At 40.2% G+C, this 26670-nt stretch overlaps 2 protein-coding genes across 2 annotated transcripts in view; one reads left to right on the top strand and one right to left on the bottom strand.

Moving 5' to 3' along the window:
- The window catches only part of IQGAP2 (IQ motif containing GTPase activating protein 2), a 266925-nt gene that overhangs the window by 189660 nt on the left and 50595 nt on the right, over positions 1-26670 (top strand). The window contains exons 14-17 of the mRNA XM_045847877.1: positions 14575-14665; positions 19780-19947; positions 24054-24196; positions 26030-26200. Of these exons, the coding sequence (XP_045703833.1) occupies positions 14575-14665; positions 19780-19947; positions 24054-24196; positions 26030-26200 (573 nt within the window). The remainder of the gene's footprint in view (positions 1-14574; positions 14666-19779; positions 19948-24053; positions 24197-26029; positions 26201-26670) is intronic.
- F2RL2 (coagulation factor II thrombin receptor like 2) lies at positions 5243-10539 on the bottom strand. Its single transcript, XM_045847878.1, has 2 exons — positions 10410-10539; positions 5243-6380 (listed from the first exon to the last, which is right to left on the bottom strand). Exons 1-2 carry the CDS (start codon positions 10471-10473, stop codon positions 5314-5316), a joined length of 1131 nt encoding a protein of 376 aa, XP_045703834.1. The 5' UTR covers positions 10474-10539; the 3' UTR covers positions 5243-5313.

The following is a 26670-nucleotide window of genomic DNA, read 5'->3' as shown; positions in this document are numbered from 1 at the left end:
TCAGTATAAAATAAAGCTTGTAGCAAACTATAAGGTGTTAAAGGTCTCAATTATATATCATCTTCAAAGAATGGATGCTGAGTTTTATCAAAGATTGAGGACAGTAATGTAAGTTGGTGAGGACTCTTAGTCCTTGTTAATAGTATTTCAAGTATAATCTTTGTGTAGGCACCAAATTTCTTTTGTCTCCTGGAAAAAGTCTGGGTAATGGGCGTGTTGTAGTACACTTAGCAGAGAACACACCTTGTCTGCTCACTGAAGGCAGTGAATTTTGAGCTATTTTAATTCTTTAAGTATATTTTATTGATTATGCTATTACAGTTTTCCCAATTTCGCTGCCCCTCTGCCTGGTACCCCCTCTTTGCTCCAGTGATCCCCCCCCAGCCTTAGTTCATGTCCATGGGTCATGCATATAACTTATATGGCTTCCCCATTGCCTATACTGTTCTTAACATCCTCCGTTTTATTTTATACCTACCCAGTGATGCTTCTAAATCCCTGTGCCTTTTCCCCCAATCTCCCACTTCCCCCTCCCAGCTGGTAACCCTCCATGTGATCTCCATATCTACGGTTCTATTCCTGTTCTAGTTGTTTGCTTAAATTTGTTTTTATGTTTTAGATTCAGTTGTTGATAGTTGTGAGTTTGTTGTGATTTTACTGTTCATAGTTTTGATCTGCTTTCTCTTAATAAGTCCCTCTAACATTTCATATAAGGGCTGGGTGATGATGAACTCCTTTAGCTTTACCTTGTCTGTGAAGCACTTTATCTGCCTTTCAATTCTAAATTATAGCTTTGCTGGATAGAGTAATCTTGGTTGTAGGTCCTTGCTTTTCATCACTTTGAATATCTCTTGCCAGTCCTTTCTTGCCTACAAAGTTTCTTTTGGGAAATCAGCTGAGAGTCTTATGGAAACTTCTTTGTAGTTAAGTTTCTGCTTTTCTCTTGCTGCTTTTAAGATTCTCTCTTTCTTTAACCTTTGGCATTTTAATTATGATGTGTCTTGGTGGGGTCCTCTTTGGGTCCAACTTGTTTGGGACACTCTGTGCTTCCTGGACTTGTATCTATTTCCTTTGCCAAATTAGGGAAGTCCTCTTTCATTATTTTTTCATATAAGTTTGCAATTTCTTTCTCTTCCTCTTCTCCTTCTGCCATCCTTATGATGTGGATCTTAGCCCTTTTAAAGATGTCCCAGAGTTGTCTTAAACTCTCCTCATTTTTTTGAATGTGTATTTCTTCATTCTGTTCTAATTGAATGTTTATTTCTTCCTTATGTTCCAAATTGTTGATTTGAATCCTGGTTTCCTTCCCTTCACTGTTGGTTTCCTGTATATTTTTCTTTATTTCCCTTAGTATAGCCTTCATTTCTTCCCTTATGCTTTTGCCCTGTTCGATGAGATCTTTGAACATTCTTACCACCAGTGTTTTGAACTCTGCATCTAATAGGTTGGCTATCTCCACATCACTTAGTTTTTCTGTTCTGTTCCTTCATTTGGGCCATATTTCTCTGTCTCCTCATTTTGGCATTCTCCCTGTATCTGTGTACTAGGTAGAACCACTTTGATTTCCTGTCTTAGCACACCTGTTAAATTGTATGGAGCAGAGCCTTGGGTATTCACCAGGATGGGGTAACATGCTTCAACATTTTGTGGATCTTTGTGGGGGGGAGGGATCACAGAGGGGACAGTGATGCTGCTGGCTAACTTCTGGGGGTTTGCCTGGCTCTTGCCCCTTTTCTAGTCACTTTGCCCACTTCCTGTATGCGACTGGCACCCCTCCAGCTGCTGTCCTGGTTGTGGTTCCCAGAATGGGTGGGTTTGCGTATGTTCCAGGCTCTCCTAAGAAACTGGGAGTTTCTTCCACCACCCCAACCCCCACTGGGTTTACAGCTCATTTTATGAGGTTTTCTTTTTCTAGCAATGAGACCCTGGGCTGCTCGGTCTGGCATCACTTGCTCATAAGGTATCCCCCTGCTTATTATCCACCACACACGAATGTGGGACCCTTGTTCCGCCAGCCGCCACTGCCACACCACATCCTCTCCACCCAGATTCCCCTTCCCCACCCCTCCTACCCACCTGGATGAATATAGCTTCTTTAAATCCTTGGTTGTCAGACTTCTGTACAGTTCTGGGTGTTTTTCTAGGTGATTTTTCTAGCAGTTCTGGCTGTTTTATGTTTTTAAGTTAGTTGTGTTCCTTCTTATGATTGCACAATGAGGGGAAGCATGTCTACCTCTGCCTCCCTCTTTAGCTATTTTTAAATTGAAGGCTTTCCTTGAGAACATATGGATTATACCCCCCGTCAAAAGTTCTATTTTGCTACAGGTAATGGGCTACATAAAAATGAAGTGTGCTTTTAACAAGAGAATATTGTTGCATATTTTCTATAGTTAACTATAATACAGTTGGTTATTTGCAGAAACCAGTTCTTTCCATTGAAGTTTATGTTATCTTGAAATTTATTTTAGATTTGTTTTTCTTGCTTCCTTTAGTGTTTACCTGATTTTGATTCTTCACATGACAACGTGCATGCTGTAAAGGGTCTTTGTGGGCATGTTGTTCTTGTTTTTTAACCTGAGTCCATGAAGTAGGAAGCTCTGCACTTTAAAAAATATGGCACTTAAAATTTTTTTTATTGTTTTGATGGTCACTACAGAGTATAATGGTCAGTGAACATTTTTTACAGACCTGAAAATTCATGTCAGCGATCTTTGATGTCCTTAACTACTTCACCTCCTGTCTAATCCCTAAACTAAGGGAAAGATAGTCATTTACCTACAGGAAGATACTGGGTATTCATAACAAAATATCATTTTTCCAATAAAAACTATATTTAAGGAACAAAAATAATGGATGCACTTTAAACTTCTAAATGGCTTTGAGTATATTCATAGCTTAGCTTCCTTACTTTTTTTCATGTCCAACCAAAAATGATGCTGTCGGTGTCATACACAGGACCTTGCTTTCTCTGTATGAATTGAATGGGCCTGCATGCCGTTGAGAGGCTTTGGGGTTTTACCCTTTCACTCACTTGGCCACATCTTATGTGAAGCCTGAAGCTGGGCCCCACAGACCCTGAAAAACTTGGGCCTGGCTGGGGTTGCCACAGAAAGCATAAGGAAGGGAGGGAAGGAACCCCTTTTCTACTGTATATGGTACTTAAGTGTTTACAGAATCAATATTTGTATATAAATGAACTGTATATAAGTACTGTAATAAAAATACAGCCCTGACCAGTGTGGCTCAGTTGGTTGGAGTGTTGTCCCATGCACCGAAATGTTGTGTGTCCCATTCCTGGTCAAGGCACATACCTAGGTCATGGGTTCGGTCTCTGGTTGGGAGCCTACAAGAGGCAGCTAATCAGTGTTTCTCTGCCCCCTCACCACCTCCTCTCTTTCTAAAAGCAGTGGAAAAGTGTCCTCAGGTGAGGATGAAAATTAAAAATAAAAATACAGTGAAATGCTTTGAAAGTTCAGATTAGAAAAATGAACTTCTAACCTGAGAATCAGTAAAGAGTGGCCCTTTGAGGACTTCAAGAGACAGAAAGAATTAAGGCAAACATGTTTAAAATAGCTTTCCAGCTGGAGGCAGGGCAAGAAGAGGAGAAGTCACAACACAGCAAAGCCAGAAGTTTGGCTGTGTTTACATCATAGGCAAGGCTTATTGGAAAGGAAAATTAGAAGGTTAGCCCTGAATGCCAGACTAAGTATTTATTATTTATCCCAAAGCTGAGGCGAGTCCATGGAGGTTTTTTATGTTGGTTTTTATTTTATCTTTTGTATTGTTTCAGGTATACAGCTTAGTGACTAGATAATAATATACTTTACATAGCGTTCCCCTCGATATTGTTCAGTACACCAACTGGCACTGGACACAGTTATCACAATGTTATTGGCTATATCCCTATGCTGTCTTCACATCCCCATGACTATTCTATAGCTACCAACTTGTGGTTTTTAGTCCCTTCACCTCTTTTACCCAGTGCCCCAACCGCACCGGCCCCCCTCACCTCTGGCAACTACCAGTCCTCTCTCTGTATCTTTGAGTCTGTTTCCATTTTGTTGGTTCATTTATTTTGTTCTTTAGCTTCCACTTATAGGTGAAATTATATGGTATTTATCTTTCTCTGATTTATTTCACTGAGCACAATAGCCTCTAGGTCCATGCTGTTGCAAACAGTAAGATTTCCTTCTTTTTGGTGAACAAGTTGTATTCCATAGTATTCCACAGCTTTTTAATAAAGGTTTTATTTCTTTATTTTTAGAGAGAGGAGAAAGGAGAGAGTCAGGAAGAGAAACATCCATGTGTGGTTGCCTCTCACATGCCTGCTACTGGGAACCTGGCCCACAACCCAGTCATGTGCCCTGACTGGGAATCAAACATGTGACCCTTTCCAGGCTGACACTCAATCCACACCAGCCAGGGCATATGTGCCACAGCTTTTTTTATCCACTCATCTCTTGAGGGGCATTTAGGTTGTTTTCATAGCTTGGCTGTTGTAAATAGTGCTGCAATGAGCTGGGTGGGGGGTGTTGAATGAGATATTCAAACTGATAGTTGAGGAAGAAAAGTATGGCTGTGGCCCCCATGAAGTAGAGGTGACGAGAATGGTTGGGAGGCAAAGGTGGGACTAAGACGATGAGTCCTAGTGAGAGAGATTTCAAAGATCAAATCAGCTGATGAGGCAGCCACTGGCATGGAAGTTGAAGAAGGCAGAAGAATCAAAAATGATGCCAGGTACATAAAACTGAGATCTTACCTTCTCCCCATGCTGTGTGTCATTGTCCCTTTTCCCATTCTCCATCTGCAGTAGAAAACTCATAGAAGTAGAGAAAATGGAGATATAAAGAGTTTGAAGTTCCAGTCAGGCAAATGTGTCAGTTGCCATCAAGAGAGTGGTAATATCTTTTCTCCTGTACTGATCTTCCTAAAATACTGGTAGTGTGTTTTTTTTTTAAAGATTTTATTTATTTCTTTTTAGAGAGGGAAGGGAGGGAGAGAGAGAGAGAGAGGGAGAGAGAGAGAGAGAGAAACATCAATGTGCGGTTGCTGGGGGTCATGGCCTGCAACCCAGGCATATACCCTGACTGGGAATCAAACCTGCGACACTTTGGTTCACAGCCCACGCTCAATCCACTGAGCTATGCCAGCCAGGGCTGGTAGTGTGTTTTTAAAGCTAGTGCTTTTGTAATATTTTATTTTGAAACACTATGTCTTAGAAAATCAAAAGTGGAGCTAGAGGATAGAGCTCTTTGCACTTATGCTCATGTTATCCCAAGAATATATGTTTTCACAAATAGCGTTCCTTGTTCTCTAAGGTGATTTCACTATTGCAAGGTAAGCAGTGGAGTGATCTGGGACTTTTGACATGAGAAAATAAAGGAATGGATCTAAGCAACTATTCAGACTACCCAGGCACAAAGCTATACGATAGATAAAGTATAAACCATCGGTGTCATAGTAGTTGCTGGCATGGTGAATAATAAGTATGATGTTGCTTGGAGCAAAGCAAATGGTAAAAATCACAAGAATGAGGACACTCGCCTTAACATACCACAACCACCTCTTGTCGTAAGCATTAAGCATCCAAATGATGGTTGTGTAGCAGTAGATAATGACCACAAATGGAATTAAGAATCCAAAAAATGCCAAGGAGATGAAGTAGTAGAGTTGGAAGAGAGATGAAGGCGTGCATATGTTGTGGACGTCGTGGCAGGTGGTGATGTCCCTGTGAACAAGATAATACTCCTGCTTCAGGATGAAAAATGGCAGCATGTATAAGAAAACTGTTGCCCACACCAACCCACACGTTATCAAGGCATAGGTACGCTTGGGCAGCCCCCGGTAAGTAAAAGGATGGACAATGGCTATGTAGCGGCTGACGCTGATGCTGGCAAGGATCAGAATGGAGCAGTACATGTTGCCGTAAAAGATGACTGTGGTGGCCCGGCACAAGACTTCTCCAAATACCCAGTTGTGCCCATTGAGGTGGTAAGCGATTTTAAAGGGCAGTGTGGCACAAAAAAGAAAGTCTGCAATGGCCAGGTTGATATAGAAGATGGTTGTGCAGATGGATCTGGTCCTGAAGAAGAGCATCCACAAGGTCGCTGCATTGGCTGGCACACCTACTGCAAACACCAGGATGTAGACGGCGGGTATCAGTTTGGTACTTAAGGAGCTGCTCAGATACTCCATGGTAGCATTATTCACGTGGAGATTTGAAACACTTTCTTCAGGGCACTTAATTTTTACATTTGTGGTTTCTGCCCAGTCTTCTATGGTGGAAAAGGAGGTCTCTTCAAAAGAAATCAGGGGAGCTCCATGGAAGGTCTTACTAAGTAATGTCGGGTCTCCCAAGTTGCGTGTATCATTTCCCATACCTGTCATTAAAAAGAAGTATTAACATGTGATATTTTGGTGAGCCATATCTATTGTTTGGAAGTCAGTAAAACTAAATGTAGTACACTACACAATTTCTGTAGTTGTAAAATGTAGGGTCATTTTTATTTTTAAAAAATCATTATAGATCAGGCAGTCAAAGGCATATCATATGCCCCAGAACCATGCTGGCCAATGCAGGAGCATTAAATAGATGACAACTCCTGTCGTGTAAGGGATTTATAATATTGTTGGAGCGAAACAAAATAGCACACCAGCCCATTATAGGCCAATGTCACATTAACTATACACTGTATAGTCACTCAGACAATAGTTAACAGATTTAGGTTTTTGAGCAAAATGTCAAGGAAAAGATGAATGTAGCAAAGATGAGTGAGGTTCATAAAGAGATGGAATTTAATAGAGGAACAAGGCTCTGATAGATGATGAATGGGCAGAGGTGTAGTGTGGGCTGTTATGGGATGTAGGAGTGTCAGATAAGTTAATTCAACAAGTGCTTATTGCTTATTTTATTGCATATAGTTTTTAAATAAGCTGTCTTTGTCTTCAACTCTCAGACAAGTGGAAAAGTTATACAAAAATGCATTGTCTTATGCTAATAAAGTTCATCTGAGAGATAAAGTTGAAAGATTAGGTTACGGCAAAATCTCTGAAAGGCCCTTAACCTAAGAAATCATGTGCCCATTGATAGATGCTGGAGTTGTACACAAAAAAATTATGAGCAGGCAGATGGCCATTGTGGTGGACAGCATAATGATGCTCCCAAGTTTTTCTCTGCTAACGCCTGGAGCCTGCGAATGTGTTACCTTACCTGGCAAAAGGGACTTTGCAGATGTGAGTAAAGATCTGGAGATGTGGAGAGTATCCTGGATTGTTCAGGTGGCCCAATATAACCATAAGAGTCCTTATAATAGGAAGGCAAGAAGGTCAAAATCAGAGAGAGAGAGAGAGAGAGAGAGAGAGGGAGGGAGGGAGGGAGAGAGGAGAGAGAGAGAGAGAGAGAGAGAGAGAGAGAGAGAGAGAGAGACCTGAAGATGTTATGCTGCTGGCTTTGAAGATGGAAGAAGCCATGACCGAGGAATGCAAGCTGCTTGGAGAAAAAGGCAAGAAAACAGATTCTCCTCTAGAGCCTCCAAAATGAGCACAGCCCTACCATCACCTTGATTTTAGGACTTGTAACCTCCAGAAATATAAGATATTAATAAATTATTCAAACCACTAATTTATGGTGGTTTGTTGTAGCAGCAGTAGGAAACCAATATAACAATGATTTATTTGACTTCTGTTTAAGATGACTTTGGTGATGGTGTAGAAAACAGACTGGAAAGATGCTCAACTGAAGGCAAAGGGGCCTCATTTGGAGTCAGTTGTTATCACTTTAACTCACGATGGTGAGTTATGGACCGAGAGCAAAGGCGGTGCAAAGGTGAAGGTGGACACATGCGACTGGGATGGATGGTCAAAGGGACCTGGTATCTGACTGGTTATGGAGGTGGAGTGGGACTGGCCGGAGGCAAAGCAGACTTGGATGTTTCTACTGTAGATGACTTGGAAGATGAGGGTGGTCCAAGGGACGGCAACAGAGAGAAGCTAAGATCTCAGTTTTGAGTACTCCTGCTTTTGAGTTGCTGGTGGGGTATTAGAGTGTAGAATGTCCCAGGGCGGGTTAGAAGACTTAGGTGTAGAGTCCAAACTTTCAGGAGCTGAAATGAGAGGTATGGATTTCTTAGTCTGCATAGAGTCTGTAGTTTAATTTAATAGGAGTGATTGAACAGCCTAGGGAGAGATGTGAGGGGGAAAAACATCCAAAGGCAGATGTTAGGGGAAATACCAGATTTTTAAGGGGAGGGGAGACAAAGGAAGAAAAATCAGAGGATGAAATCAATAAATACTATAATTATTTGGCATCACATGGCATGTTGATATTAATAATACTAATTCTTGAAAGAGCAATTTCAAAAACAAGACAAACATCTATACTTAGGCCTGTTTATGATTATATAATTTTTCTGTAAGTTAATCTTTGACATGAGTAGAAAGTAGATTCCCTCAAATTTCTGTTAAGATGAACTTTTATGCTGAATTTAAACTTCATACTTATCGATTTAAAATGCCATTTCTCTGCCAGTTCCTTTTCATGTGACCTTTGAATTTCTACATGCTGAATACTTGAGGTTAGTGTTCAGTAATGTGGTTCTCTTTCAAAGCCAGTTTCTCTTCCTGATTTCATCTCTACCAGTTGACCCCAGGTGAAATTGAAGCCTCCTTCATAACCCTGAGAGTGCACAAACTGAATTAAGTGTGTAACAAAGAGGGAGGGGCAGGGAGGTGCTCAGGTGTTATTTAAGGGGAGATAGATTAAAGAAAAGGGCAGAAAAATCTGGGAGGTGGTGGTGGTTTGTGCCTGTGTTTGGATGTGAACTGTGAGGCATGTGGAGACATGTTGTGTAACATTCAAGTTCAGCCACACAAACCCTTTTGCTCACTTTCGAGTTTTGGAAAATTCTTGTACCTGACATCCCCCAAATAGACGTGCCTTCCAAGGTCGGCACAAAGCTGGAAGATGGGGGCTGAAGACCCTGCTCATGAGTTGTTTCCCTTCAGGATCTGAGGAGAGATCCATTGAAACCAAGTGTTTGTCAGTTTTCAGAAAATTCCTGTGATTGAGCAAGACATCATGCCCAAATCGTGCTAATGCTAAATACCGACTCTGAAAAAGTCTTAAATCCATTCATCGTGAGAATCCCAGCCGATTGATTCAGCATGGGCAAGTCTTCTATTCTCCACAGTCTGGCTTTCCTTAAGAATAGCACTTACTGTTAATGTTTTTTAAAATCTATTGAATTCTTTATACAAGTTTCCATTTAGCATAACAATTCTAAAATGTTTTCCAACCCAGGAAAAGGCCTTAAAGAGGCTCAGGTCCAAAGGAAGTGGACTTCAGCCACTTCCCACTTCTCCCCCCACCCTCCCAAAGAAAGCAAAGTCACCGCCTCGAGATCCCACCCATGTCTTGAAGGAACCACCTCCATCCACAAGCCTTGTTTCTTTTGCTGTTCTGCTGCATGGGCTCGTCCACTCCAGAAACAGTATTCACTCTATCCCATTCCTAAGTCCCACACGTGCTGCTGTCCACGGGTTCTCTGAGCAATCTTTTCAGTGATTCCAGCTGTCAGTTTTAGCGACACTCCTTTACAGAGGTTTGGGTGGTGTTTTTTATTTTGTTTTTTCCCCTCCTCGTTGTTCCTCTGCCTCACTCTCCTGGATCCCAACAATGTTGACTGAAGTGTGACCTAACTGTAAGAGCTGGAGATGCAGATCTAGCCCAAACTGGTTAATTGTGGAGCAAGCAGAAAGTTCCAGGCTAACATTGTGTTGAGGAAAATGGGAAACACATTACAAATTGAATGATAGTATTTGGGAGATTTCATTTCTAAAATTTAAAAATCATATATGAGGGTAGGGAGAACTAAATCCCTGGTACCACTGAAAGTCAAAAAGGCATTCCATTAAGAAGCACTAATTAAGTAGCATTATTGATTATTGAAAGCAGACCACTTACTTGATCTCTCTGACAATGCTCTTGTTTTCCCCCTCTGGCATCACCAGAAGGTATAAACATAGGATTTTTAAAATCTCTTTTTAAAAGTTCTATGTTTGCTGAATCAGAGGAAATGCTTAGAAAATCAAAAGCCTCTCACAAAGAAAATTGACTCAAATTAATTGGAGAGGTCTAAAATCTTGACTGTGCCACAAAATTTTAAATATAAGTAGAGAACACTTAGTCTTTTTTGGGCTTTTTTTTTGACACTGTATCGAGAACACTTAGTCTTGACCAAGGTTTAAATAGTGAATAAACTATAACTATTTACACCCATAGTGCCACCTTTTAATATCTAAGATCAAACTCTTCCTTTTAGGTTGCAATTTGTGTGAAATGCAAAGCAAATTAGATTCAGTGACACAAACCAGCACCTCCTTCCTATCATGTAAGAAAAGAAAGCACTTACCACTCTGACAAAAAGTGGGTGACAGAAGCAGGACTCCAGCCGCTGCAAAGATGAGGGCCTTCATTCCAATGACCTGAGTACTGCTTCCGAAATGTTATCAAATGTGCAAGGTTAGGGAGCACGGTTTCACTTCCACTCCATGTGTTAACAACAGACGGAAACCTAGTGCTCTCTGTAGAACTGTGCTTCTGTGCTCTGCAGGCAGAGAACTTGCTCAGGCCGTCTTCCTGGAAGGGGTGTGATGGCACTCGTGTGTTGGTGTGCGTGGCTCAGATTGAGCCTCTGTACACATGGCATGATCCCTGGAGAGAGTCATTTAACTCTTACTCACCCTGAATAGTCCCTTCTGAATAGATGCTGTAAATGCCTCCCACATACTTCTGTGCATTGAAAAAATGCAGATAGCATACAGTCCTTCGCAGAAGCAAGCTGAAAATAAATGCTGACCAGCAGTTAGTTTTCACTCTGTCTCACATCTCATTTTATACATTTAAATATGGGGTTCTACTTAACAATTAGCTTCTACTTAACAATTAACTATCAGAAATTATCCTTTTCTTTATTCTCCCACCTATTTCAAATCTGAATTCTTAAACTTGTTACATGATTATAAATTAAATAAATCATGGAAAGCAAACTTTTTAAAAATTTTTTATTTTAATCATTGTTCAAGTACAGTTTTTTCCCTTTTACTCCCATTCCAGCCCACCTACCCAACCCTCCCCACTTCCCTCCCATTACCACCCTCCCCCTAGTTTTTGTCCATGTGTCCTTTAAATTTGTTCCCGTAAACCCTTCCCATTCTCCCCTGAAATTCCCTCCCCTCTCCCCTATGGTCACTGTCAGCCTGTCCTCTATTTCAGTGTCTTGGGCTATATTTTGCTTGTTTCTTTGTTTTGTTGATTAGGTTCCTGTTAAAGGTGAGATCATATGGTATTTGTCTTTCACGGCCTGGCTTATTTCGCTTAGCATAATGCTCTCCAGTTCCATCCAAGCTGTTGCAAAGGGTAGGAGTTCCTTCTTTCTTTCTGCTGCATAGAATTCCATTGTGTAAATGTACTATAGTTTTTTGATCCATTCATTTACTGATGGGCACCTAGGTTGCTTCCAGCACTTAGCTATTGTAAATTGTGCTGCTATGAACATGGGGGTGCATAGGTTCTTTTGGATTGGTGTTTCAGGATCCTTAGGATGTAAATAATCCCAGCAGTGGAATTGCTGGGTCAAAAGGCAGATCCATTTTTAGTTTTCTGAGGAAGTTCCATGCTGGGAAAGCAAACATTTTTATGAAGTTAAAATTAATTGCTTGATCACTCTGAAAATTTTCCATCCAGGTCACATTGACCTGAATTTGTCATCAGTGCTTAGCCAGAACTTTTGCCCATCATATTCTGAGCCATTCCATAGGGTCAGATATGAAGAGGGGGGAGGGGGAGGTCATACAACAGTATTTGATTAAACTAAAACATAACACAACACTGAAATGCAGAGGACACCCTTTACTCCATGGGTGTTGGTGAGCAAGTCACAGTTGTTTTTTAATTGTGGTAAAATATACATAACATAAAATTTACCATCTTAACCATTATGAAGTGTTAACACATTATTATCACAACTCAGTAGTGTTAAGTGCATTCATGTTGTGTAACATACACGCTTTACTGAGTAATATTATGGAGGGTATGATTTAATTTGTAGAAAAAAATACTACATGATAACAGATTTTCCTGTAATTAAAAAAACTTAAGGTGAAATGCTAAGCCAGACAATCCATCTTATGGGCCTGTTACCCATAAAATGCAGCAAGAATAAAAAAATACTCATTTCACATGGGACTCAAAGACTTGACAAATAAGCTAGGAATGAATTAATCTGTGCAAATTTTTCACATCTGATTAAATTGCACCACACCAAGTTTACAAGCAAAAAGTCAGTCTTTAATACTTCAACTCTGTAGCATATGGTAACACACACTGAGATAAAATGCTATTTTATTATAGAAGTAATAACCAAAATACAAAATATTGAACAGAGGGTACTTTTGTATATAAAATTTTCTAGGAGTTTATTACTTGATTTGTAGATGGCCTAGTTTCTGGTCACTTAATCCATTTGTAACTCGTATGTTGAAGCTGGCTGTGTAGCTGGAGGTAGAGCTGTGGCCATCCTGTAAATATATTTCCAGTCTTCTAGAGAGCAATTGAAGAGGGGACATTACATTGCTTGGATTTGGTTTTTACTCTTGATTTTTCCTTTTTTATGTTTAGCAACCGTTGACTTGAATTCACTTGATTTGCAAAGTCTCTCTTTCATTTAGCTTTTAAAACTAATCCCATCAGCTTTGAAGTAGGATTGTAGCTTCCTTTTCATCTGGGTATAAGTTTGTATGGCACATCTGTTACAGTGATAAGGTATGAAGGAATTTGGCCAATGCCCTTCAAAAAACCTGAGACATATATCAATGACCGTGTATACAGCTTAGGTATTAGGCTGTACCTTGTGAGTGCGGGCTTTCTTCGGTCCGGGAAACAGAAAAAATAGTTACTGCTCCCTGTCTCTTCCTTCCTCCTCTAATCTTCAACTTCCCATTTTAATCTTCCCCTTTCATCCTGCCCAGAAATGAACATCTTAGTAAGTGCTGAAGGTTCCCTTATGGCAGATCTAGCTAGAGATGATTGGGGAAGCAGGTGCCCAGCTTTCCGCAGGGGTCTTCATTAGCCCCGAGGTTGCAGGATTGAAATAAAACATTTTTGTCTCACTCTCAGAACCCCTTCCACATACATTATCTCATGTTAGTGTCTGAGGGAAGCCGGGTTGAAGCCTTCAGGAAAGCTGGGGAATGCTACTTCTCCTATCAGCTTCCCGTCCTTCCTGAGTCCGAGATGACAAAGGTGGTTCTCCATGACTCCGATGACCTACCTTTTCTTCACCACAGTCTTGCTTTAGGCTTTAGTGTGTGATACTTATTTCTACACACAGGCAAAGTTCCCATTTTTAAAAACGGAATGTCTCGTCCTCCCCCAGAATATTTGATCCCTACTGATAAAATAATTTACTCACAATCTAGGACAAGTTTACATAAAATCCAGTTGCTGTCTGGAAATCCCAGTTAATTATCTTCCAGCACTGCACCTGTAGCAAGGTCATCAGAATCAACCCAAAGGTAAAAAAAAATTGAATTAAATTTAAAGAAAGGAAAGACAATTCAATACCTTTTTATTGGTGTTATCACTTCCTTTCTGAAACTAGCCTTTTCTCCCCCTTTGTAACTCAGTACCCCTACTTACCATAAGTTGGTCCCATCTTGGCTATTTCTATGTTGTATATCTACAGCTAGTGCCCTAATCACATTGTATTATAATTATTTTTTTTATATATCTGTGTCTTCTGCTAAATTGTTAGCTCCTTGAGGACAGTTACTATGTTTTTGTTTGATTTCTGTTTGTTTTTATTTTCATTTTTGTGTCTGATAAATGTTAGTGTCATTGTGTTGCCCTCAAGCTTAGAGTACCCCCTGGCACTCTGGGCCGCCCTGGGAACCACAGTGACAGAGGGGCAGGGGAAGCCAGTATCTGGTGAAGGTAACCAGAGAAGTCATTTTTGGAGGAGGTGGCAGTTGAATTAAGGCCCAAAGTGATAAGGAAGACCCACAGCCAAATAACTGGGTCGAATGTTGTGATGTGACGGAGGCTGGGGTAAAGGTCTGGAACAGGGAGCAGAGGAGTGTGAGGTGAAGCCAGATCATTAGATCCCCACAGTCCATGGCAAGGGAGTTTTGTTGGCTCCCAACCTTCAGGAAAAGTCTTTGGAGGAGTTTAAGCCAAGGAGTGCTGTAGTGAGATGTCCATTAGAAGCAGTCACCTGGTTCTCTGTAGATGACTATGGTAGAGGGCAAACCTGAAAGCAGAGAAGGCAAATAGGAGACCAGTGAGGCTGTTCAGGGGAGTGGTGCTGGGGGGCTGGGCTGAGGAGTGGCTGGGGAGAAGGGAGAAGTGGTTGGATTGGGGTCTATTTCTTTAATAGCATATACAGTGTATAGTGGGCTTTGATGTTTGCTAAATAAGAGCTTGTGGAAATTACCATAAAATGGCTCCTTAAAAAGGAGTACTAATTCTGTTTCATCCTCCTGTACTGTTCTTTTTTCATTCTCTGACCATCTTCCCAGGACCCTGAGAGTGCTTCTAAAAATCTTTGGCTGGACGAGATACAGGACGCAGTCTGCCAAGCCAACACGGACCGGGACAGAGCAAAGCAATGTAAGCCCTCGCCGCCTCCTGCTGCTGACCCAGCTCGCCTTGCTTGTATCTGGTTATGCTTCTGAATTTTTATACTAATTATTTTTTTAAATATGTAATTTTTAATTTCTGAAGAGATTTGGACTTTCCTACCAATTTGAGTTCTTGAATGCATACTTATACAACATTAGGTTTTGTTGGTTGCACTATTTTCAATGACAAGGTGTTGTCTCCAGCAGAATCTGCAAATGTGGCTGAATAAAACCCAGGAAGCAAAAATGGCTTCTAAACTCCCAGATTTATAGTTTTAGCAAGTCCTTTTTTATCTTAATCCTTAGGAAACTAGCCCATTTCTGCTCAATATATGTCCATCCTCTCTTCCATGTTTTTCACTGTATTAGGGTTTTCCTGAGAAAGAACTACATAAATATTTTTCTCTGGAAAAAAACTGAACTACAAAGATGGTAGGTAGGTAGGTAGATAGATAGATAGATAGATAGATAGATAGATCTGTTTTTCTGGAAAGTGTATACATACATCTATCTATACACACACACGTATATGGAAAGAGAAAGAGGGAGATTTGTTTTAACGAATCGGCTCATGCAGTTGTGGAGAGGCTGTCAAATCCAAAATCTACAGGGAGCCTGGCAGAGGCCAGGTGGCAGCACTTCATCGCCAAAACACGAGTGGACATGACCCTGTGACGGACAGGGGAGTCAAAGCAGTGACCAGCACAGCCTGACTCCAAGAGGCCTGTGGATCGGCTCATTGAACACGGTGTTCCTGAACGTGAAGCAGACAGCCTACTAAATTCTTTTTTAATAGATTTTATTTATTTATTTTTAGAGAAGAGGGGAAGGGAGGGAGACAGGGAGAGAGAGAAACATTAGCTGGTTGCCTCTCGCATCTACCCAACTGGGGACCTGGCCCGGAACCCAGGTATGTGACCTGACTGTGAATCGAACCAGCAACCTTTTGGTTTACAAGCCAACACTCAGTCCACTGAGCCACACCAAATAGGGCTAACTTCTTACTTATACAAGTGGAGAAGAATTCTAGGTCAAGTGAATAGAAGTGTTACTTGAATCATAAAGACAGAAAGGCATGGCCCCTCAGTCAATTCCCAGACTTGAGCCAGTTTATAGACCCAGGACCCCTTGAGGAAAAGGAAGGCAGGATTTGCTTGAGAAAGGATTCTGCTACACCACCAAAACTCTATACTGTTTATCTTTCTCCCGGACTTCCCCTAAAGACACCTATGGCCTCTTATCATGGCAGCTGTGCTGGAGAAAAGAACATGATCAGAGTTTTCAGGGATTACTGAACCCTGGCTCTGAACTGGCACGAATTCCAAGAGACCTAGAATGTCAGACCCAAGCAGTCAGAGTGGTGGCTTCCAGAGGCCAGGCGGTCAGTGGAGTTCCAGCTCAAGTCTGTCTCACAGTGGGCCCGGGGGGTCTGCACACCCACCCTGGGATGTTCTCCAGGCCCAGAATGCATACGTGGAAGAGACACACTCAGCAACTGGCAGAATGCCCACATTGGCTCAAAGAAGAACTTTTTAAAAAAATTGTATTCTAAGCCTCTGTTTTCATAAAGAAGTATTATGAAAATTTACTTGGCAATGTAAGATAGCAGCAAGACTGATTTATGAACACTCTGCATGTATGAATAACGTACATAAATTAAAATAAGATTCCTAAAAGTCTAGTTCATTAAGTTGTCCATTCATAGCACAACTAGAATCTATCCTGTTCTATCAGGTCACAGATTGCTATTGAGATGCCTTACTCTTGCTCCAGACATACGCTTTTAAACTTTGGGAGCATCTGGAAGAAGCATCTGGTTTTTATTTCCTTAGCCAGGAAAAATATGTGTATTTCTCCAACCTGAACTTTTATACCCTTAGGGTCTTTGAAGTCTTTTTGTTCTAACCCTTAAGAAAAAGAAAATACAATTGAGATGTGTATATAAGTGATTTGAATTTAAATCTAAAACTGAAGGCAATGCAGTTTGAAGAAAAACTTTCAAGAAATTAGATCATCATGTAGACGCTCAAGTAGCCTGAAAGGCTTACAGTTTATCTCTTAGAGACCAAACCAATTCGGATTCTCTATTATTCCTTTTATTCTGTACTCTTCTTACATTTGGCTTGCAAATGTTGGTCCTGGTTTTTTACATGAGACTTGTGATTCTATTTATTGACTGTAAAAGTCAGAGGTCTCCTCATATGTGTGACTTTGTACTCTGAACTTGCACACTTAAAACTCTGCCTTCTGCCTCTGTCCTGTCCCTCGGAAGAGCTAATATAGTTTCTTCTATGGCTTATAACAACCAAAAGATGCTCTGAAGATGAAGCAGTGTAGCTTCTGACACTGAGATAGGAATTTTCCAGTTTTTTAACAGGAATTTAATCTTACTTTTAAAAGCATTTTTCATCCTTTGTATGAAGACTTGAAACAGATTCTGGCCATGTGTTATAAGCATCAATCCCACTCCCAGATAATTTGATAAAAGAAAATGTGTTGGCTCACAAACTTGACCACCGGCAAGGTTTAAAAGGGCAAAGGAGCTTGAGTCTCCTTCATTTTGGCCCTGTATTCATTTTCACTGGAGCATCTTGTTTCTTAAAGTGGGTTTGTCTCTGCTTGTGACTCTGGAGAACGATGTTTCTCAACCTTTTTCCATTACTGCACCCAACGGAATCTTTCTAAATGTTTTCTCTAATTAGTCCTCACCATGTAACTTTACTACCACAGATGTATTGTATATTTTATTATATACCTGATGATGCGCTTTGTACATCAAAAGATATTTTTACCCCATTCCCCCAAGAACCAATTGCATGCGTTAGTGAAAGCCTGCTGGTGCATGGCTTCAGATGTAAAGCAAACATGTTTTTGGATTTCTTAGATGATTTGTGGGAAGTTTCTTAATTGTTTCTTAGCAGAAATATACCTGACTTAATGGCGATCATTTATCTGACATCCTCGGCTATCTGGAATGCACAACCCAAAGGCTAAGCCAGAAAGCAACCAAAGAGACGTCAAGAAGCCTGTGTGCTGGAGCTGATTTACTCTGCTCATGGAGGCCTCTTGGACAGGCACTGGGAGCCCGTTTATTTTTATCTCAGGCATAAGGCTATGATGTTTGGTTGTTTTTCTTCCCAACTCAGAGCACATCAGATGCTATGAATTAATTACTAGGCACGTAAGTGTTTGGGCTGCCCTCCATAGACACATAGACAGCAGGAAGAAGTGACAGCTGACTGTGACAGTGAGGGAAAAAACTAAAAAGCATGGAAGTTTAAGACCATTTAGTGCAGAAGCAAAGGAGCCCAAATGCCTCCATAGCCCTTGGAAGTATCCCTATGTTATACTCCAGTACAATTTTAACGGCATGAAGGACTCTTCTGGCAGCTCTCAGCAAACGTCAGGCTCCTTCCATTTACCAGGGACTGCAGGTAAAATGATGAGCAGGACAGAGATTATTCCATTAGGGTTTTCTCTCAGGGCTTTAGGTTTTCATAGAAAATGGTTCTGTTAAGATGCAGAGCTTTAGCCCTGGCTAGTGTGGATTGAGTGCCTGCCCACAAACCAAAGGGTTGCCAGTTCCATTCCCTGTCAGGGCACATGCCTGAGCTGCAGGCCAAGTCCCCAGTAGGGGGTGTGTGAGAGACAACCACACATTGATGTTTCTCTCCCTCTCTTCCTCCCTCTAAATAAATAAATAAATAAGTAAATAAGTAAATAAAATCTTAAAAAAAAAGATGCAAAGCTTCAGTCAGCTGGAAAATTAATCTGTGGACCCACTCATTGAACATAAATACTCAATAATAAAGCATATTACCATATGAAGAAATTTATGGCTTCAATACCCATCTTTTAAAGGAAATGGTATTTTTCCCATTATTAGGTTAGATGAAGCTATCGGATGTAAGTCATGTAAAAATTCTTTGTCATTTACTGCAGTTTTGTGGTCCTTCAAAAATTTTCTGGAGAAGAGGAAAAGGGGTAGCTCACCTGTTCCTAGTAACTTCGGCACAAGAGCGTACTGCTCTGCCTTTCGCTGGGCAGCAGCTGGAGTTTGCCGCTGTTGTTCTGTATTCCTCGCGTGCCCCTTCAGATTCTGCAAGGCAGACTCCATTTTTCTTGCCCCTTCAGGCTTTACACTTCTGTGCACATGTGAACACAATTTGATAACAACAATATACCATTTAGCTTTTGTGTGGTAGAGTTTGACATGTGTGTATTTTAAAAATAAAACATATCCATCTCTCCCTTCTCTTTCCATCAAGATGATTTTTTTCATCTAGAAAGTATTTTGAACTAGTTTATTTTTCCTTTTCTATTTATTTTTTTTTTGTTCTACATTTCTAACTCAGTACATGTACAGGTTGTGAAAACAATAGCTCCATTTGCCTGGGCCATAATATTCTTACCTGGAAGTAAAATGGACAGTAAAGAACTCACCACATAAACTTTCATCAGGCAACCAAGAGTTCAGTGTGATTTCATTTATGGGGAGAGGCAGACATTTGAAATGGGATAAAAGCTTTATAGGTCTCAACTGGTTCCAGAATTAAGTTTCTGCACTCCTTTGCACATATCCACTAGCTGTGCCTGCTATCTTTCTAAGACATTTGTTTTGGTTGCTAATGACAATGTTGGAAGTATACCTGCACTGTACAGGAGAATATCGGGATTTACATGGCTTAAGTAACATTTTACTTGTTCTAAAATAAATAAATATCTCCCTAAAGCTACTTCTCTAATACTGACTAATGCCCTGTGTGAGGGCTGCACATCTATTGCTGGTGTGCAAGCACCGCATTTCATCAGTGACGCGGTGAGCCGCACTAGAGCCTCGCTGCCACCAAGAGTAACTGGGGGATACGTGATTTTTAATGGACCAGGCTCCTGTGGGATCTTATTCTTATGGTCTGAACTGGTAGGTGAGTTGGTGACTGTCTCTCAAGCATATGTAGTACCTACTCTGAAAGGGTAATAAGGTTTGACACCAGAACCTTCCTAAAAGGTTACATGCCTCCAGGGTAAGTAGAAGGTAACTATTAACAGAAACATTTTATTATTATTATTGTTGTTGTTGTTGTTGTTGTTGTTGTTATCCAGGGGTTACACTGGTCGTTGATGTTAATCAGTGTTTGGAGAAAGAAGAGACAAGTGATATCTTGTCTGTTTTGAAGTCTAATGTCTGCAATACAAACGATGTAATCCCTGAATGTGCTGACAAGTACTACAATGCGCTTGCAAAGGCAAAAAAGCAAAAATCTGGAAATGGTAAGCATTTCTGTCACTTAGCATAAGCTAAATACCATTTCGAATATGAAAGTTTCTGTGGCATTGTATTTTCTTAATTTTAACACAAGTATTGCTTTCAAATTAACACTACTAAAATGATTTTTATCCTCTTTGACAAAATAAATTAGTTAGCTATTTCTTTTTGGGGGTGTGTTTTAGAAAGCTGTGATAAAGTTGGTGGCTATGCGTGGGTAGCATCATAGACTTGAGAAAATACCGTGTTTAAGGGAACCTTGTTTTACATAGGTCTTGCTTGTTGACCCATTCCTCCAGTGATACAAACTGATATTACACTCATATTTCTCTCTATCTTTTTGGAAACAAGTGATGTTTGATTGTACAGTTTAGCTGGGATAAAGAGTAATTTTGAAAATATGGAATAAAGTGCTGTGAATCAGTCTCTAAAGGATTAGATCAATAACCTTGGCAAATATTTATGCCTGTTCATTCCAATGGAAGGTCATGAAATGTTAGCTCTGAGAAGTATCTTTGAGATCATGAGTTTAATACTCATTTTTCAGATTTAGAAATTCATATTCATGACGTTTTTGACAGGAGGAGCAAATGACAAACCCAAGCAGATGCGTTCCTGACCAAGCTAATCTAGTATTTCTCTAGTAGACTTTTCCTGAGCACCCTTTGTGTCTGAGTCACAAGGATCCGGGTGTCTCCTGACTCGGAGGCTGGTGTTCATTTGCATCACCCTGTGGCTCATGTTCAGAGTACTTTTCACCTTCAGCAAACTGCTGGGACAGGATATGGCCTTAGAAGTGGAACTTGAGGGGAAAATGTTTTTATTTCAACTGGAGGTCTCTGTTCAGTAGTACCTTATGCACTTACTTTTTAAAGTTTGATGTATTTCTATCTTGAAGATTATACCCTCCAATTCAGCAAATTTCCTGTTAATGAAATAAAAGGAGGGCTCTTGGCTACTCTCTCCTGGCACCTCATCACTTTTGAGTTCCTCTCCTCTTTTTAACATTTCTTCATCAGGAGTTACCATAGTGTCCCCTACCTCATCCTTCATGGGAAAGAAATGCAAAACAATATTAATTCAGGGATTGAGTTCTTAGAGGTGACCTATCATAATTTCAAATTCATCCTGGCCCAAAAAGTTTATCTTCTTTCCCTTAAGCTTGCCTACTCCTCTGTCTGTGTGCTATGTTTTGTTGAATGGAATCAAAATATCCCCAGGTATCCATCCAGTTCAAAAACCTCAGAGGTAGCTGAGATTCATTTTCTTCCAGAAAATACCCTGTTCTTTTTAAAGGAGAGCTGGGACTTTGTTAGGGATTGTGTTAACTCTGTAGATCAGTTTGAGGAGTATTACCCTCCTAACAATATTAAGTCTACTGACCCATGTACATGCAATGTCTTCCCTTTTAATTAGGTCTTTAAATCTTTCAACATTGTTTTGTAGTTTTTGTGCATAGAGCTTGCATTTCTTTTGTTAAATTTATTCCTATATGTTTAATTATTTTTGATGCTGTTATAAATTTTGTTTTATTTCATTTTAGAGTTGCTTATTGCTAATATATGGAAATACAATGATTTTTTTAAATTGCAATATAATTTCCATACTGTTTTAAGCTGTGCAATTCAGAGGTTGTTAGTATATTCATAAACTTGTATAGCCAAAACCACTAGTTAATTCCATAATGTTTTTATTACACCAGACAAAATCCCCACCTCTATTAGCTGTAGTTGCTCACCCTCCACCCTCAGCCCCAGACAACCACTAATTTAAATTTTGTCTCTATGGTTTTGCCTGTTCTGGATGTTTCATATAAATAGAATCATACTGTCTGGTTTCTTTCACTTAGCATAACATTTTCAAAGTTTATCCATGTTGTAACATATATCAGTTCTTCATTCCTTTTTGTGGCTGATAATATTCCATTGTATGGATGTGCCCCATTTTGTTTATCCATTCATCAATTAATGGAATTTGAATGCCCCCTGAATTCTGGCTATTTTTGAATAATGCTCCTGTGAACATTTATGTATAAGTTTTTACATGGACACATTTTCATACAGTTGGTTTCTGTATTTTGATCTTGTATTCTGCAACCTCACTGAACTCATTTATTCTAATAGCTTTTTAGTGGATTCCTTGGGCCACCACCTGTTTCTGTCAATCCAGTTTCATTGGAACCGGCCACACTCATTGATTTACCCACTGTCTACGGCTGCCCTCATGCTGCAGTGGCAGAGTTGAGTGGTTGTACCAGAGACCTAGAACCCAGTGGTTATATCAAAGACCTAAAACACACAAAGATGCACATATTTACTCTCTGGCCCTTTATAGAAAAAGTTTGCCAATTCCTGTGCTAGAAGAAAGAAGAGATGCTTTCTGAACAAGTAAACACTGACTTTCAACTGCATATAAAGTTATGAACATTGTTTTGGGGGAAGAGTGAGTAGGATGAGTCTAATCCCTCTCACCTCTGGTTCCAAGATGTCAACCTTTTCCAAACTGAACTATCCACTCTTAGGTGGATCACTGACCCCTAGAGCTCAGCCTAGCTCTTATACAGAGGTTTAATTTTGTCTACAAGGCATCTAGAAAGTATGCCTTCTTTTAGAATGCTTAGCACCTCTTAACTGAAATCTTTCTCTTTTATGGTTTTCTCAAAGGTCCATAATTAGTCTTTCCTTTAAGTCAAAAATCAACTATATTTTTTTAAGAAAAATACTTGGACTCTGGGCTAAAGACATCCTCCTCAGCCTCTCCTCTGTCAGCGAATCCAACCAGAGCTTGAAAGTGATAACAAGTCTCTTTTCCTATTATCCACTGACATCCCCACCTGAACAAAGCCTTCTAAAGTCAACCAAGACCTTTTTGCTTCCCAATTCTTATGCAAATAAGGGAAGATATCTGTTTTTTTCCACTTCCCTTTACCTTCTTTCATTCCCAGTCAGAGAGTTGCCTTAAAGGGGTATTTGGTCTTCTGAAAGCATTTATGAATCTGACAACTATTGGTAGTTGAAAAAATGATTACTTGTGATCACCCTAATTTGTGTAATATATTTTCTAGGACACCAGCAGTTCTAAGCAGATGAACAGCTCTCTGACTGCCATTTGCAAAGAGATACATCTCCCTTCCTGGGCACTGACAAATACCACAGTTGAGGGCCACTTAAAACAAAATAAGGAATTGATGTATAATAAAGGGCTTTAAAGTTCCCTCTCCTTAATTAATGGAATTCATTTAAACGTTATATGTGAAAATTCACATGAACTTTGATTTACCTATAAAGTCAAATTAGTCTAATGCCCACTTGGTAGCAGTAGTCTTAGCTTGGTCTAGGTCAGAGCTTTTTAATTTTTATTTTTGTTGTTTTTAGATCTCTGATCAGGAAACAAGACTGTTCAAGTAAATAAACAGACTTCTAAACAGGAAGTCACCCAAGGATTAGTGAAAAGCAAAGGATTTTTCTTGACCAATTTAAGCCATGACCACCATAGCTATTTTTCCAGTCTGTCCTGACCCCCCCATTAAATCCTTCCCACATTTTCCCCTCATTTTGTGGGGTTGCATACAGCAAGATGAATCAGAGGAACCAGAATTTTCCTTCTCCCTACTTTGTGACCTTACTGTTTGCATATGGTATTTTGTACTTTGAATAAGGTTGTCAGTACAATTGAGTCACTTCTGTTTTGGTATCATACACAGCCTTGGCCTTGCTTAAATAATGGGTTACAGTCCTTGTAGGTCACTTCTGAGAAAAGTCGTGGAAAGGCTTTCTAAGTCAAGAGATTCTTGCTCACTTGTCCCCTCTGTCTACATTCCTCGTTTGTTTATCCTTCTCGTTGACCATTTGTGACTCCCGTGATCCTCATGAGAAGCTTGGGACCCAAAGCCAACCCCAGACAGCAGTCTCTCCTCCTTGGTCTTTGGCTTAGCAGAGAGCTGCCAGTGAATACATAGCATTCAATCTATTTCAGTGAGTCGTTTGTAATGATTTTAACCCAGACTATCTGAATGCTTGGTGAGAAACATCTTCACTAGACTGTTTTACACATTGAAGGTGCTGAAGTGTTCCGTGTTCTGCTCTAGAATGTAACATACTTTTTTCTTTAGTGTCTGCTGAAGGTCCGTGGCTCAAACTCACCCTGCAGGAGAAATATGATTACTACTACAATATTGATTCAAAAGAGAGCTCCTGGGTCACACCGGAATCTTACTTGCATAAAGAATCATGGCTCATGGGAAAAGAAATTGAGGTAGGAAGTTGGCATTTCATGAAAAACTATACTAGATAAAGATAAGGGTGATTGTTTTTCTGTTTTTGAGTCATGGAAGTGATGGGAGGAACTGATTGCTTTAGTTGAAGGCTGGATGTGGAGCAGTCTTCATGGACTGCAGTTGGCTGTGCTGCATGCTTCCTAACCTTCAGAATTTTTCCATATTAGCATAACAACATCAAACAGCAGGAGAGAAAGCTTTTGCAGCTAGTAAGAAATCACTCTTCAGGGGTTCCTGGACACAAAAGCTCAATTAGTGATAATTCCTTGGTGTTCAGTACTGAAATGTCTTACTTCTTTCCCCGTCTCATCCTACAACACAGATATGTAGATCCCTTAAAAAGTGGGTAATGCTTCCCAGAGGCAAAGAATCTTGAATGAATGTTCACCAAGATTACTTTGGACTTGAGACCAAAAGTTGGACCTAAAAGATGTGAAATTGCTATTTGATCAAGGCATTGTGATATATTTAAAGAGAAAATACTGAGAATTATTGAGTTCCATTTCGGGGGGAAAAAAAGTAAAACTCACAAATGTACATCTCACATCATTGGTCAGTCACCAGCATCAAAGACATTGCAGTGTAGCGTGCTGTGGGCGGAGTCGGCAGTGCTGTGTTTCCCAGAACTCAGAGGAGAAACCGTGGCCCGGGACTGACGAGGCCACCAGAAATCCTGGCTGACAAGAAGATAGTGAAGAATATAGTTTATTAATTAATTTGAAATGTTCAGAGTTCCACAATTTATAGGAAAGTAACATTGTGGCAATGAATCACTAGTGCTACTTTGTCAAAAAATGGAATTATGGGCAATATTGAAAAACCATACGCTGTAAGTGGAACTGTGTATCAAACCGTGAAGGAGCAGCATTGGAGGGTTAAAATTCAGAGCCCAAAATTGCACATGTGGCATCCAGAGACACCTTGGGTCTGACTTTGTAAAACTGAGCATCAATCTGTTAGAATTATTAAAAAGTGGAGGGCCTACACTGTAAAATAAATGTCTTTTTTTCTAAACAATCTACAATAACTGATTTTATTCAGTGAATATACATGTCTTCTCTTAAATGCACTCATGCATCTTTTATATCATTTCACTTTCAATATTTAAAAATTAGCCATCCATTAATTTCAGTCACACTTGAGTAAGGGGCATCATCCATAGAAGTGAGTCCACTCTTTGCTTGTGTCTCTCAAAGAACATAAAAGAAAAACCCATTCACAACCTGCATAAAGACTTCTCATAATCCCCTTCGTCCTTTTTTCTCCTCCGTCTACGTTTTCCCTCTCTGCCCAAGATAGGGCTTGTCTTTCCTCCCCACTCCCTTTTATTCTGCCCTAAGTCTGTTATTTTCCCCCAAATTTGAGTTTTTTTCAAGTCATTACAGGAGTCTGGGCAAGAAAGGCAGCAGAGAAACCTCACGGGCACTGCTGTCTTTTTTTCACAGCTCAAGGGAGAGAGGAGATGATACATATTCCTCCTGTAATCATCCTTGCCCCTTTTATACTCTTGTGGAGCTCAGGCCTCACGCCTGGCAAGGGCCAGCATCAGCCGTACATCTCTGCCTCCAAATCCGCGATCATTCGGCCGCGCTCTTATTCCAACTCAACACAGCCTTTAGAGGACTCCAAAATCATGTCGCTAGAAAGAAGCCAAGCCAGTTCATCCACCGGCTCTGGTCAAATCTGTTTTTAAACCAAGCCAGAAAGAGCTGTTCATATCATTTTCTGAAACATAAAATTTCCAGAAGCTGTTCTGTATACATCTTTCACCTGATGTGTGAAGTATAACCATGAGAAATGTCTCTTACCAGGACATTGTTGAGAAAATCACAGCAGGTTACATTCGTGGGAAGATGTGGTCTGCTTCTGAAGATATGCTTCTTCACTTTCAAGCCACAAGCGCAGGACCCCTCCTTAGGAAAGAATATGAAGCTAGGAAATCATTTTTGTATGAACAGGAAGAGCATGTGGTCAAAATACAGGTATGTGACTCACCTACCACTACTTGCAGTGAACAGTCATATCCCCTACGAAATGTTTTATTTGATAATAGGACAGTCAACTACCAGCATTCTAATAAACAAATTTGACTACAGACTTTTTCCTTAATCCACCCTCAAGTCCTCTTTATTAAGGCTATGAGATGGGAAGGCTATTGAATGATTTTTCACCTGTGGTCTTCTAGAAAGTATTCAGGGGCACTGTGAATCCCACAGGTCCCCTGCCACCAATCTAGTCGGAGTCAGAGAAAACGTCAGATCAGATTTAAAGTCATGTTTCTCTAAAAAGCTGGATCTCCTTGTGTCGCCTACTTTATGACTTGGGTTCTTATGAACTGCTGTTGTTTTTTTTAGTCGTTAGTGAATGTCAAGTGTTGTCTGAAAGAACAGAAGAGCTAATGAAATAGATTTAGCATCTTCAGGACTGTCCTCTCCCTTGTGTAATCTGTCAT

This window comes from Phyllostomus hastatus, unplaced genomic scaffold (genome assembly GCF_019186645.2).
Source record: "Phyllostomus hastatus isolate PE091 unplaced genomic scaffold, TTU_PhHast_1.1 phas_contig_58, whole genome shotgun sequence".
Classification (NCBI taxonomy): domain Eukaryota; kingdom Metazoa; phylum Chordata; class Mammalia; order Chiroptera; family Phyllostomidae; genus Phyllostomus; species Phyllostomus hastatus.
The sequence above is the reverse complement of the archived record's forward strand: the minus strand, read 5'-3'. Positions and strand labels throughout refer to the sequence as shown.